Source organism: Hippocampus comes, unplaced genomic scaffold (assembly GCF_001891065.2).
Source record: "Hippocampus comes isolate QL1 unplaced genomic scaffold, H_comes_QL1_v1.1 scaffold376, whole genome shotgun sequence".
In the NCBI taxonomy this organism is placed as follows: domain Eukaryota; kingdom Metazoa; phylum Chordata; class Actinopteri; order Syngnathiformes; family Syngnathidae; genus Hippocampus; species Hippocampus comes.
In genome coordinates this window covers 306,546-320,562 of record NW_017805507.1, presented here as the reverse complement: position 1 = coordinate 320,562, position 14,017 = coordinate 306,546, and the positions used below count along the sequence as shown (strand labels likewise).

The following is a 14,017-nucleotide window of genomic DNA, read 5'->3' as shown; positions in this document are numbered from 1 at the left end:
CCCCCAGCACCCCGGTCGTCTACTTGCGTCTTTTAGCTCTTTGAAATCGAGAGGAAAACGAAATATTTAAAAGAACCATTAAAGATTTAGAAATGACAAGTGAAACGACGTTAAAGGGGAGGCCTTCATCTATAATCTTTTATGACTACTACAACTGCTGCTGTGACTAACCGCCACAGTCAAGATGACAAGTGACGTGTGTGCCTCGGCTCACCCCCCCCTCCCCCGCCCCCCAGCACCCCGGTCGTCTACTTGCGTCTTTTAGCTCTTTGAAATCGAGAGGAAAACGAAATATTTAAAAGAACCATTAAAGATTTAGAAATGACAAGTGAATCGACGTTAAAGGGGAGGCCTTCATCTATAATCTTTTATGACTACTACAACTGCTGCTGTGACTACTACATGCATACAAGTGTGGCACCGATGATTTCATTGTGCTTTTATTTGTGTTTTCTTTTTTTCCCTGTTCCATAGTATCGAGGCTGGCTCCACATTCCGCATTTCTCAGACCTTTGTGTCCCCTCTCCTCTCCATTGTGTAGCTAACGATCATCTGCTGCTGTCTGCCCGTGTATAGCCTCTGCCTGTTTTTCTATCTGCATCTAGCTGGTTATGTGGTGGGGGGGCCGGGGGACAAAAAACACACAACTTCTTATCCTTCATCTTGTTGCTCCTTCTTTTCTACTTGCTCCTTCTTCTTTCTCATTTCCTCTCTTCCATCTGAAGACAAACATCGGCAAAACAAAAATCATGCTCTCTGTTGTGTTTCTTACCAAAGAGTATTTGGGCCACTCGAAAAAAGCGCTAGGATTTATTGTCAAGAAATAAAATGCTGCAAAAATTAATAAAAAAAAAAAAGTTGACACATTTTCAAAATTGTATTTTCTTATTGTCTGTACCCATTTATTGTCAAGAAATAAAATGCTGCAAAAATTAATTAAAAAAAAAAGTTGACACATTTTCAAAAAATAAAGTTGAAATATGAGGATACATGGTAATATTGTTGAGAAAAAGCTGCAACTTTTCAAAATTTAAGTCAATAGAAGAAAGTTAGATTTTTTTAGAATTAATATGAGTATAAATTTATATATTTTAGGGAAAAAATGTTTTCAAGGTTAAGGTCATAACATTGAAAGAAAATTCCAGCTATTTTTAAGGAAAAAGAGTGTTTGGAAAAAAATCTTTCACACTACATATTGTGAAATGAGAAACCGTAGATTTTTGAGAATAATGTCCATACAACGAGGCTCGATTTTGTTGAGAAACAAGTTGCAGTTTTTCAAGATTGGAGTCATCATATTAGTCGAATAAAGATGTATATAGTATTGCATAGTTTCTCCATCTATTTGAATATTTTTGAGAGTAAAAGCTTTATTTTTGATCATAAATTTAGGTTTGAAGAAATGGTATTTCAATGTCGTAGCGTACATTTCAAGAGCAAAGTCATTTTTTTGAGTAACATGCTTTCAAAATGAAACACTGTCGACCTTTTTTAGATTTAAGTTGTAAGAATAGGAGTTATACAGATTAAAAAAACAAAACAAAACATTATCTTTTGAAAAATCCAACTAAAAAATTTGTAAAATTACCATCATAAAGTCGCATTTGTTTTTTTCAGTGCAGCCCAAGTAGTCCTTGGTAGTAACTCAAGAATAACATCTTCTTGTACAGCGTCTTGATTGACACAAGTGTCTTTAGTGAATAACCCATACTATCTCGACTGCTGCTAGACATTGTGATTCTCCCATTTTATGTGTCGGTAGATGACATTCAGCTGTAAATTCCTGTAAAGTGGATACATTTTGACACCCACCCCCTCGATAACATCACTCCCCGTCTCCTCCTCCCTTCTCCAAATGCTGCGTCGATCATAGCCAACAGAAGGCTTGATTGAGCTGGCCATCATCGAAAGATGCACTGAGGACCCCTAAAACAAACAAAAATTTAAATCATCACAAAATGAACAAGTTTTTGATTGGTGTTTTCCCAGCTAGTGAAATCTGACAGAGATAATAATGCTCACTTTTGATTGAAACAGTCAGAGAGGAATCGCTAAAAAAGTGGCGACATTTTTTTTTTTCTTCAATTGCACTGATGATTGCGCCCCAGGAACTCTACTATCAAAACAAAAGGCTCGGCAAAAAAATTCTGCACATTTTTAGACATACTTTAAGAAAACAATTTTTCAATTCCGAATTCTGTCAATTTTAGATTTTTTTTAAAGGTATTATATAGCAGTAAGAGTTCATAGGGCTCAGTCACAAGTTAACAATTAAATTAAAAAAAATCTAAATATAAATATAAAATTCATAATAGGTAAAAATGTTCCTAGGGCTCAATCACAAGTTAACAATTAAATTCAGCAAAAAAAAATCTAAATATAAATATAAAATTTGTAATCGGTAAAAATGAATCAGAAATCACATTTTTGTTGGGAGGGAAAATTGTTTTGGGTTAAGGAAGTGTGTCTTATGCCCATATTTAGTTATATAAACTTTGCCTGGCAACAAGTAATTGGGTGAAAAATTATAGCAATTTTTAAAAACTACATTGTCTAGATAGCACCAAAAAAATAAAATCAAATCAAAATTCTTATCCTAACTGGCATTCTTAATCAAAACTGAGCTTGATTATCCTCGCAACGACATCCTGATGCAGCTCATGTGCTGGATTGTTGACCCAACATTGTGTCCGGTGAGCGTGTGCATATCCAACCTTCCTGCACATTCCCTTCAGTACCCCCCCCCCCCACACACATCAAATTGGCACGTTGAACTGTTCATCAAAGCCCCTCCTGTGTTTTTATAGCCAGGCACAGCCTTCGTCACAATGCTATCCATTTTACAGGGATGTGTATCCTGCGCTGCTGTAGAGCTCCTTTTTTTTTTGGAAGAAAAAAAAAATAGAATCCAAATGTCCTTTTGTTTTCTTTAATCAATTCTTTGTTTTGATACCTCCATACTGTTGTATGACTAGGTCCTATAATGCATGGTCCATTTTCTTTTTTTTTTTTTTCTCCACATGGAAGAGCAGATTCCAATGTTACTCTCTTGTGTCAAAATGTCCCTGCTGTATTGAACTGTGCTGTTAAAAAGCATACACATCTACTCATTGGATGCCGCTTCTGTCGTGTTAACCCTCCAGAGAAGCATGGTCGGGCCTTGCCTTCCGCCTCTTTAATTAATTTGCATGGTATTATTGTGCTTATGCAGGAGCAAATGGCTCTCTATTTTTTTATTATTCTCTCACAGTGCCACACCTATATTTATACTAATATTTTCCAATAAAGACTGTAGTTTTCTTCCTAACCTTCAGTGTGCTTTTTGCTGATTTTTCCATGTCGCCTACCACCCCCCCTCCCCCGCCCCCTCCACACTGCCCTTTTACCCCCACCTTCCTCCTCCTCCTCCTCCTCCTCCTCCCACCACACTGTGCTGTCACTGAGACATTTCCCCTCACTCTTTATGTTCTGCCATTTTTCAGCTGTCGCCCGACAGTCGATGCAACTCGCTGCTGCGCACACTTTGAAATTGGTAATTTTTACGGTAGAAACTCCCAATTGAACGCAATTGACGCCACCCCGCCCACTATTTTTTCAAAATGATTTCGGAGCGTTTCCCCATATGAAATAACCGAAATAGAAATGACAGCCACATTTTACAAGCAGCAGCGGACCTGTTGTTTGTATTATTTGGGAAATAATTGTGATGAAAGCTCCAAGTGGCGGTAAATGGGACCCCCTTTTTTTTGTTGTTTTTTTTTTAAAATTGACGAATCTTTGAAATGATTTCACACATTTTTTAAGTCATGCTTTTGAATTTTATTTGTATTTTTTACGACTGAGCGTCTTCACATCTTGTTTTGGATAGTGGGGCTGATTTGACCAAAATGGCTGCCTTCCTTTTTCAGTTTCAGGCATGGGTCCTTGAGAATTTTTCGTGCGTCGTCTTATGATGGACCTGTCCGCCCCAATTGCGTGTTGATCAGTGAAGCTGGTGTCAAGGGTTAATTTTTTTTTTAATTAATAAATAAATAACAATAACGATGTCATGCCTTGCCCGCATTAGATGACATTGCAACTTAGCATCACAAAAAAATGAACCCTACAAAATGGCTTCTTTGAAACACAACTGACTTTTTGTTCCATTTCAGACAAGGGTCATTGAAACTTTTTCATGTCACCTTTTATGATCGACGTCCATCTAATGTCGTGTCAGTCAGTCAAAACGGTGCCAGGGGGTCAAACTTTTTTTGGTGGAATGAAACCTAAAATGACTTCTTCAAACCAAAAAGCCTAACGACCTGTTCAGTTTTGTGCTTAGTTCCTTGAGACTTTTTCGTGTGTTCTTCAATCATTAGGGGTAAAATTAAATCATTGGAGGTGGAACGGTTCACAAAAACCACAGTACGTTTCATATCTCGGATTTGTGCTGACGGTTTTCGGTTCCGTTCGGGATGAGTCTACTCTTAAAAATAACAAAAGGCATCAATCTCTTGTATACAGTATGTACCCAGCGTTATTGATCACTATGATCGTTTTTGCGTTTAGATGATTTGGTTTTTCTATCTCTGCTAGTGACGTATAGTGGCAGTGAACGAATAAATGGTCCTGAAGTGGATGACAAAGGGATAACCAACCTGTGTGTCCACCTCTCCGTTCTTGCAGGAAAGTAACTCAACAGCTTCCAGCAAATATATCAGCTTTTTTTTTTTTTTTTACCGAGCACTTTAAAATCAACCACAGCTCAATACAAAGCAGTGGGCCCGCATCATCAAAAACGGTCCAAGAAATTGTAAATATGCCCATTCTGACAGGTGCATGCATAACGCGCAGGCTGAGAGAGAGACAGAGAAGAGAGCATTGCATGATGGGATAGCGCTGCACCAGACAGCAGAAAGGGATTATGCTGAGGAGAGAGGAGGTGTGATTGTGTGGTTGCATTGATGGGAGCAGCAGGGAGTAATGGGGAGAGGTGTCGGGTGGAGGGGGTGGGCTGGTCATGTCAGACTGCGTCAATTGGGCGTGGGCGGAGCTTTCGGGAAAAATCAGTCAAGTGAGGACACACCATAGGGTGGGCTCCAGAGGGTTGTACTCTGCACCAAACAGATCCAAGGAAGGAATTAAAAGTCGAACGGGCCTCGTTACTGCAGCCACCACCGCAATATGTCAGCTATTGATGCGCAGAGATAAATGATTTGATATTTACAAGAACACAAAGTCTAACGTTTCTGCACTGCTTGCTCAGACAAATATGAACAGCGGATTGTTCGTCATTTTAGAGCGCCACGTTGTCCGCAATAGCTCTTCGCCACTTCGATGTCGATTTTTCCGTTGCAGCGCGTTTTATTGAATCTTCTGCCATCTAGTGGAAGCTCATCTCAAAGTTCTGCTTGTCAGTATACATCGCTGGCATAGATAGATGAACAAAGAGACACCATTTGATACACACGGCACATTAAAGTGCTGCAAAACAGCGGTTGGGAATCACCGGATTAGATACATCCCATCCCAAAAATGGACACGCACACCGAATTCATATGTTGCCATGACAACTATCCGACCGTACTCCAGCTTCTCATTCCACAACCCCCGGGCAGAGCGGCGAGCTACTTGGAAATAATTTGTCCCCCCCCCGAGGCCTTCTACCTTCCCTTCTGCCTCTCGAGACGCAGCCACCGTCATTGATTATCGAACGCGAGTCAATACAGAGACGATTCAGTGGGACTGCTTTACAATCTCATTGATTCTCCGCTCGAAAGGGGCGCAGGAGGCTGCCGACTCTTTATCGACCCGCTCGAGACTATTCGAGGGCTTTCGCCGGACCTCATTTAAATCCATGTGATTAAAACGCAGCCCAGTGGCTTGTGGTTCACTGTTGCCTCGCAGCAAGGTGGTTCCAGGTTTGAATCTCAACTCGGGCCTGGGCTTAGACACAGTCTAAAAACATTTATCCGAAGCCATTATTTTAGGTCCTTTGAAGGCCATTTATTGTCAACTTTAAAAAAAAAAAAAATTTTATTAGCTTCATTCAAAACTAATCGCAAGGCCTTTGGGAAATGTCAACTCTGTGAATTGTTTACCTATCTGTGTGTTTCTGACACAAGTAATACAAGTTTTTGAATATCTCTTCTTGTTTTTTTCCCCCCTCGAGCTGCTGCAACTCCCTTGTGAAGGTGCCAGCAGCCGCGATATATAAAAATAAAAATACAGACAACTATTATACACAATGCGCAAGAGATGAGGAGAAAGCATGTTGGCAGCTGAATATGTCTTTCCAGCCAGCCTGCCTCCTCCGTGGTTTGTTTGAAGAAGAAGAAAAAAAAAAAATTGGATGTTTTCTGACCACACAGGTGCACACTTCACCAGGCACCAACACAGCCATGCTACCTCCTGCCGACATTTTCACCTGGGCGCCCCGCAGGCGCCCATCTCAGCCGAGTTCCCTTTAGGACACGCCGGCCAGCCCGCTCAGACGGGTCTGGCCGCCCACCTCCCCCCCGCGCACCATCCACCCCTCGCCGCCCTGCCCGCCGCCGCCGCCGCCCCACAATTCCAGGACGTGTCGGGGCCTCCATTCCTACCTCAGGCCTTACACCAGCAATACCTCATCCAACAGCAGCTTCTCGAGGCGCAGCACCGCCGGATTATCCCACACTCCAGGTGTTTGTTTATTTTTATTTTTTTCTTTGGGTGACACATATGACAATTTTGTTGGGTTTTTTTTTTTTTTGCAAAAGTCGAATTGAGGCATCTGGACACTTGGTGGTTGAGGATTATTTCATCTTACATGCAAAAATGCTTCTTTACCCGCTCACGGCCGACAGAAGGACCCAGGAACGAGTTCCCCTCAACCTCCACCGGCTGCGCTCGGCTTACGAGTACTCCCCACCCCTCCACGCCCCGCCGCCGGTGACGCAGCAGCCCAGGTATCTCGCCGAAGGCACCGACTGGTGAGTCAGCAACTTCAAGTGTCGCCGCCGTCGCCGATGCGCCCCCCCCCGGCTGTTTGCCTGTCGCGCCGCGTCGACTTAGCGGCTCGTCTGTCTTGCCCGGTAGGGATCTCAGCGTCGACGCCGGCCTCCCTCACCACCAGTACCACCTCCAGCAGCTGCCGCAACACTACCAGCACTACCTGGCCTCCCCCCGAATGCACCACTTCCCCAGGAACACGTCCTCCGCACAAGTGGTCTGTACTTAACGCTTATTCAGCGGAGTCGGCCAAATATCGAAATCTGCTCGATTTTGTTAATTAATTCATTTATTTTTTTAAATACTGGCGCTGCCTCGAGTCCCACTGTGGCATATTTCACAAAGATGGCCGCCGTAGTGTACCATTAATGTTTGGCATCTCTGTCGCCCTTAACTCATTCAGTACAAACCAATTCTAGACCAAGTCTGAAAAGACGTTTAAAAACGTCTTTGGGAGTGACTGAGTTCAATGTATCACTTAGGATATGACACCCCAACATATTATTCCAAACTCCTCTTGTAGCACAACCCCTAAAAAGAAATGAATTCCAGATGATTTGATTGAAAAAAAACCCAAAACAAAACAAAACACTGTGGTGCATTTATATGCGCACATGCGGCTAAACCTTTTTGCTCCCTGACATACAAAGCTTGATTTTCAGTCAAAATGGATTCAGCATACAAATACTTCCTTAGTACCAGTTTTGTCTACATTGCTAGGAGAAAAATATTTCCCGCGTTTCCGAAAGGGCACACAAAATGCAAATAGGTGAGTTTTTCTGCAAACCGCTAGGAAAAGATTCCATAGAAAGAGACAATGAAAAAGTGAATTTGTGAATGGTCACCCATGAACATATGCTGGATGTTTCTGTATTTGTTGTGCATTTATTTAGTTTGGACCCATTGGTCAATTTGAAAGGCTTTTGGTTGCGTCTTGTAAAGTAAATGTCATACTCCTCTGGTGTTTGTCATGTTGCCAGTTTTTAGACTCCAAGTTCAACCGTAATTATTGGGACTCAGTCCTACTGCGCGACCAGGCCAGACTTTAGCATTGAGCTGTCTCTTAAGCGCAGGAATGTAAAGGAGAGCTCTTGTTTTTGCTAGGTTGTGCATGAAATCAGAAACTACCCATACCCCCAGCTGCACCTGTTGGCACTGCAAAGTCTGAACCCCTCCAGGCATGCTACCGCGGTGCGGGAGAGCTACGAGGTAAAACATGTATTTTATTATTATTTTTTTTTAAGTTGAGTATTTCGGTGCGGGAGAGCTACGAGGTAAAACATGTATTTTCTTTTATTTTTTTTAAATTGAGTATTCGAACCTATTGCGACCGCTCTAACTAACTTGTTTCTTCCAGGAGCTTCTTCAGTTGGAGGACCGTCTGGGCAGCGTAAACAGAGGTGCAGTGCAGACCACCATCGAGCGATTTACCTTCCCGCACAAATACAAAAAGGTAACGTCGCGCAAACAGAATGCTAATCGACACGGACGCCTCGTCGGAAGGGCCTTTTGACTCCATCCTTCTGCTTCCCGAGAACAGAGGAAGCCCTTGCAGCTGAAGCTCGGGGAGGAAGAGGAGGAGACGGATGTGGATGAGAAGTGCACCATCTGCTTGTCCATGTTGGAGGACGGCGAAGACGTCAGGTTAGCCAGTTGTCGAAAATACATGAGTACTGTACGTTTTATACCTGAGGTTTTATTGTCCGGACGGATCGAATCTAAATATTCTAGCAGCTGGAGGAAAATATCCACTAAAATGTCTTTTGAACCATCGAAGCAAACATTTATGATTGAAATCACCTCGATGGAATTTATTTTTGAAGAAATGTGTCCGACTCCTTGTTGTTGTTGTTGTTGTTGTTGGCGGCAAGTGAGTACTGTGGAATCTGTTTCCCAAAAGTCTGACTAAAACGGAACAGTATGACAAAAATATTTCCTATAGTAAATACAGATTGCTCGATTTTTGAAGAAGAAAAAAAAATGCGCCCGAAGTGCCCGTGTTTACGCACGTGGGGCAAACACTCTCAATAATCTCCACTAACAACCCAGGCTAAACTTAGCAAATTTGTTTGTCTCTTTGTCATTTTAACATAACTTCCTTGATACCAATGACCATTTTCCAAGTAGCTTGCTTAGGGCTTTGGTACCATTTTGTGACAGGGTGATAGAAAGACCACAAAAAAAAAAAAATAAATTGCAGAGAGCTGTGGCGATAAGTCCTTTATTCAGTGAGTAATTCACTATACATGCAAATTAAAGCGCATTTGGTCTATGGATGACACACACGTGATAGTTTTAGTCGCTATGCTGCTAAGTATGTAGCCTTCGGAAAAAAAAGACCACAAAAAAAAAAAAATAAATTGCAGAGAGCTGTGGCGATAAGTCCTTTATTCAGTGAGTAATTCACTATACATGCAAATTAAAGCGCATTTGGTCTATGGATGACACACACGTGATAGTTTTAGTCGCTATGCTGCTAAGTATGTAGCCTTCTTTAGCTCCTTCGGCCAAATTTAACAAACTGAACTTGTAAGGGTCCAAGTTGACTTTGTAGGTTGGGGTGGGGGGCTTGTGGGGGGACAGGGGTCGGGTTGCGACATATGTGTGCATCCTCAGCTGTCTCTTGGATTGATGAGTGGGCAGAGCGCATGTCGTTACGCCTGACATGGCAAAACCCAACTCCCCGTTGGAGTAGCCCGAGTGAGTGAACACCCCCCGCTCGTCGTCTTTGTGTCCCACAGGAGGTTACCCTGCATGCACCTCTTCCACCAAGGCTGCGTGGACCAATGGCTGGCGACCAGCAGGAAGTGTCCAATCTGTCGAGTTGACATCGAGACGCAGCTGCACCCCGACAGCTGATGAGATTTTCCACCCCCACACTGTTTCCTACCACGCTCCTGCTTTCTTCCACACACACACACATACACCCCTCCCCCATGGGTGCTTTTGCGAAATGTCTCCTGACTTTTGACGTGACATCTTTTTTTTTTTTCCCCCCTTCTGGACTCTCGCTTTACTGAGCCAAGCCAGGGAGTAGAAGTGCAGGAGAACTCAATTTCTCGCTCTTCTTGCGCCCTCCCCGTCTTTTTTCTCTCTTTCTATAAAACACAAGCACATCCGCACACACTAACAAGTCGTGTACACAGGGTTTCATTGTAGCTTGCTGGTTTTACGTGGTGGTGGTGGTGGTGTGGTGCAGGGGTTCTCAAACTTTTTGGGTCCGGGGATCCTTGACAGTGATTTTTTTTTTTCTTGTTACAACATCAATTAAACATAATTAACATTTGTAGCCCTAAATGTCATAGGAATGAAAAAGTTACCAATTTTTGAGGGTGGGAAAAGGTCAGAATTAATGTTTTCTCACGGAGGGGGGGGGGGTTAAATGTTATCTGAATTAGGTTGTATTTTTTTAATTAAAAAAAGTAGTAATCATTTCAAGAAAGCATATGTATTTTGTTGAATAGATTAAAAACTCATAAGTCGTAAGATCAAGTCAAAATATATTAAAGTCCCTGTAAAGTGAAAAGAAATGTCTTCTAAATTTGACACTCAATAGAAAAGACTGTTATCAACCCTGCCAAATTTTAATAATGGAGAAAATAATCGCTGACCATGTCAAATGAGGTCTCAAAATCATACCTCGCTCTCAAAACGCTTTGTTTGTGTTTTCTGAATGCGTCGTTACATTTTTCGGGCTCTGAAAATATATCCGATTAAAGCCTGCGGTGGCTGGAATATATCCCAGGGTGTTGTCATGAGGCTTTCCATTCCGTGACAATAGGTGCTAGCTAGCAGCTAGCTTGCGAGCTAACAGGCTTCCGGAGCCTACTCGTGACCAGCAAATGGGTGACGGGCTTGCCCGCGGCCTCACCTCCTCGCTCTAGAATTTAAATCACGACACAGACTAGTGTTCTGTACATCATTGCCTCCAGGGAAGATTTATTTTCAAATGTAGGCATAGTTAGCCTGCTAACTATGCTGTCAGAAATTCACTTTACAAGTTCTTTAGTCAAAGTTTAACTGACAAGGGAAGAAAGTCATACAGTTTTGAACAATTTTTTTTTTTTAGAAAAGATACAACTTTATCATCATAGTATTATGCCTTTTCTGATCAGAAATTAATCTAAAAAATAAGCCTTTTGAAAAAAAAAATTTATTCTAGGAATAATATTGTAAAATAATGACTAATAATTATCAGTCACATTTTTGTGATGCTGCATCACAAGCATATCAGTGCTTTTAATTGGCCCAAGAAGGTAGGGGAGAGCAGGTTTGTTTTATTCCCACTCCAGTATACGACATAATCATTTATTCAAATTATTTACAGATGCCCATGCTTCAGCTCATGGACCCCAGGGGGCCCGAGGACCCCAGTTTGAGAACCATTGGTGTAGTGTAGGTGCCTCCGGGCCGTGTAGCATGTCCTTAAAAGCCATGACTTAAACGTCCCATTGCGAGCTTGCTGTCTTTCTAAATTCTCTCTAAGTCTCTTCTTTTTTCTTCTTCCCGAAAAACAAATATGCCGTGTTTACCTTTTATGATCGTAGAGTAGCAGCAAGCAGGTGTGGCGCGCCGCAGCCTCCTTTAATGGGAGCGCCATATGTGGCGTGTTTTAAATATATCGTGCGGTTTTGACGTTTTGCAATATGCTTGCGCCGACACTTCAGGGGACTCTGAGTCAGCAAATCGCCACAGTTCAAATGAAGTCGTATGTTGCAACAGGGTTGCTGAAAGAAAGGTGGAATTTTTCCATGGGAAATACTGGGAATAATTTGTTTAATTTAGACATAGGCCAAATCGCCGGTTTGGTGGTTTACGGTGTGGCTTTAAAACATCATGGTTTCAATAATCGTAATTACTATACTGTATATAATTTGTCATCATTATTTTCTGTCATGTTTCCCAAATTTCTCAGCTCAGTTTCCCATGGAGAATTTCCAGCCAACTTTCCCGCCCTCTCTTGCGACACAAGCTGCCAAACAAACTGCGCATGCGTGCTTGCCTTGTCGCGCATATTAGCACAACGCTTCCGGTAACCGTGAATTACGGGACGCTTATGACAACACAAAGCCAAAAAAAAAATTAAATTAAAAATGGACGCTGTAATGCAGTGTTGGAGTATAGTAATAATAGTGGTCGTCGTATGCAGGAAGCTTTAGTGCTGTCCTTGTTAGCTGTTTGCTTCAGAACGAAAACTGCATGTGTTTGTGTTGCCGGCAGCTTAAAACTACAAAGATGGCGTCCTTTTTTTTTTCTTCAAAGCGAAAGAACAAGCACAGGCTTTTTATTGGCTTCTAAATGAGTGAGTGAATTTTGCGCGACAACCCGCCTCCCTTTTCCTTGTGGTTGCTTTTGCCGATTGCTCTGCTGTATTGCTCTAGAATGTGACGTACGACGGAGGCAGCCTCTCTCTCGTAGTGCACAAACAACAACACAACGAATTTACATTTAAACGTGACAACGCCCTTTACGCACTGTGATAGTGGATGATGTGTATGATTTTTTTTTACGTTTTTTTTTGTGTCTTGTGCACTGCCAGTGTCGACACTGCCTCCTCCTGTGATGACGAAGTGTTCATAGTTTACACAGGGTGTTGTCCGTTGAGATGCCTTAAGTATTTAACAATCATAATTTATGACTAACTGTAGATACGGTGGCTATTTAATTTTTTTAAAATCATTTTATTTATTTCGACACACACACGCATAAAATTGCTATGATAAGAAACGATTACCTCATCTTCTTGCTTTGCATGCAGCTGTATGAGAATACGCTAAAGGAATATTTAACAAAAAAAAAAATTATTACTGTTAGCGCTACTGCTGCTGCTCTCTGTCAAAGCCTCCCTTTCCATCTTCCAGTGGTGCTGTGGATCTCGCTGACATTCCATCCCATGCAAAACTTGCCAATGCTGTGACATAATATGTAGTGGACAAACTGCGATGGAGTTGACTGGTTCTTTTTTTTTTGTGTGTTTTTTTTTTTTTTTTTGCACTGTTCAGATAAGGGACCCCTCTCACTGGCAACTCTGTGCCTTTCAGGATTACTGCATTTTGTTTTTCCTCCTGTTATTTCCACTTGATAAGCCTTTTTGGTCACTTAATTCAATTAGGTCAAGCCAAGATAAGTGAAAAAGCCATTGAGGTCCCTCAATGGCTTTTTCACTTGAAATCGGGTGAGCATGTCTCATATCAGACAAAAAAAGTGAAAGGACCGTAACCAGATTTGAACAGGAAGCTGGCCATTTTGCTTTGATTTATTTATTTTTTTCAAATTCGAAGGTGCAACGGCACATCAACGGCAACCTCTTTTCAGTTCAATGTCCGGAAGCTTTACATCATGTGGAAATAATGATTTCCAAAAAGGCACGATTTTCTTTTCTTCTTTTTCATCTCTCCTTTGAGTTTCATTTGACAATGTACAGAAGGTTTTTAAAAGCACAACTGCATGTTTTCTCAGGTTTCAATGCACTGATTCAATGGCTTGAGATTGACTTTTTTTTTTCTTTTAAGTATACTCCCAAGTATTCATTGCTTTGGTTGAATGCTGACAATGCACGGAAATATCTCTCCCAAAAGAAAAAGAGTGCCAGTGAAAGGGATACCGCCATCCTTGTGTGTATGTGGTGCGTGCGTGCGTGTGTGTAAATCTGATCAATCTGCTGTTCTAGCCGTGACTGCGCAATGTTTTTCAATATAGGATATTTTATCTGAACATAGATCTATTTATCATTAATATTCAAGCAATAGTGCGTTAAATGGTGACGCGTGTGCGCGACGTGGATGAGAATATTGCGAATAAGTGTTAGATTCACGCGTGGTGGAGTTTTTTTGTACCTTATTTATTCTTACTACTAATGATGATTAATTCAAAAAGTGGCATTGCTAAACCCAAACTTCTTTTTTTGTTTGTTTTTGTTTTGGAATTGTTTCATGGCTTGTATATTATCCTTTTGTATGTGCTCTTTTTGTAATAAAATGGGGAAAAAATGTCCTGCCTTTAGTGGCATGTGTGAATGATACAGTAAGTGTAATTTGAGAAATTACAT

The 14,017-nt window shown here is 41.6% G+C and overlaps 1 protein-coding gene across 1 annotated transcript in view; it reads left to right on the top strand.

The window, feature by feature from the left end:
• The window catches only part of ark2ca (arkadia (RNF111) C-terminal like ring finger ubiquitin ligase 2Ca), an 18,010-nt gene extending 4,053 nt beyond the window's left edge, over nt 1–13,957 (top strand). The window contains exons 2-8 of the mRNA XM_019877634.1: nt 6,351–6,660; nt 6,825–6,950; nt 7,057–7,186; nt 8,074–8,178; nt 8,327–8,422; nt 8,510–8,613; nt 9,711–13,957. Coding sequence (XP_019733193.1) covers nt 6,351–6,660; nt 6,825–6,950; nt 7,057–7,186; nt 8,074–8,178; nt 8,327–8,422; nt 8,510–8,613; nt 9,711–9,828 — 989 coding nt within the window. The 3' untranslated portion in view covers nt 9,829–13,957. The remainder of the gene's footprint in view (nt 1–6,350; nt 6,661–6,824; nt 6,951–7,056; nt 7,187–8,073; nt 8,179–8,326; nt 8,423–8,509; nt 8,614–9,710) is intronic.
• The last annotated feature ends 60 nt before the right edge of the window (nt 13,958–14,017 follow it).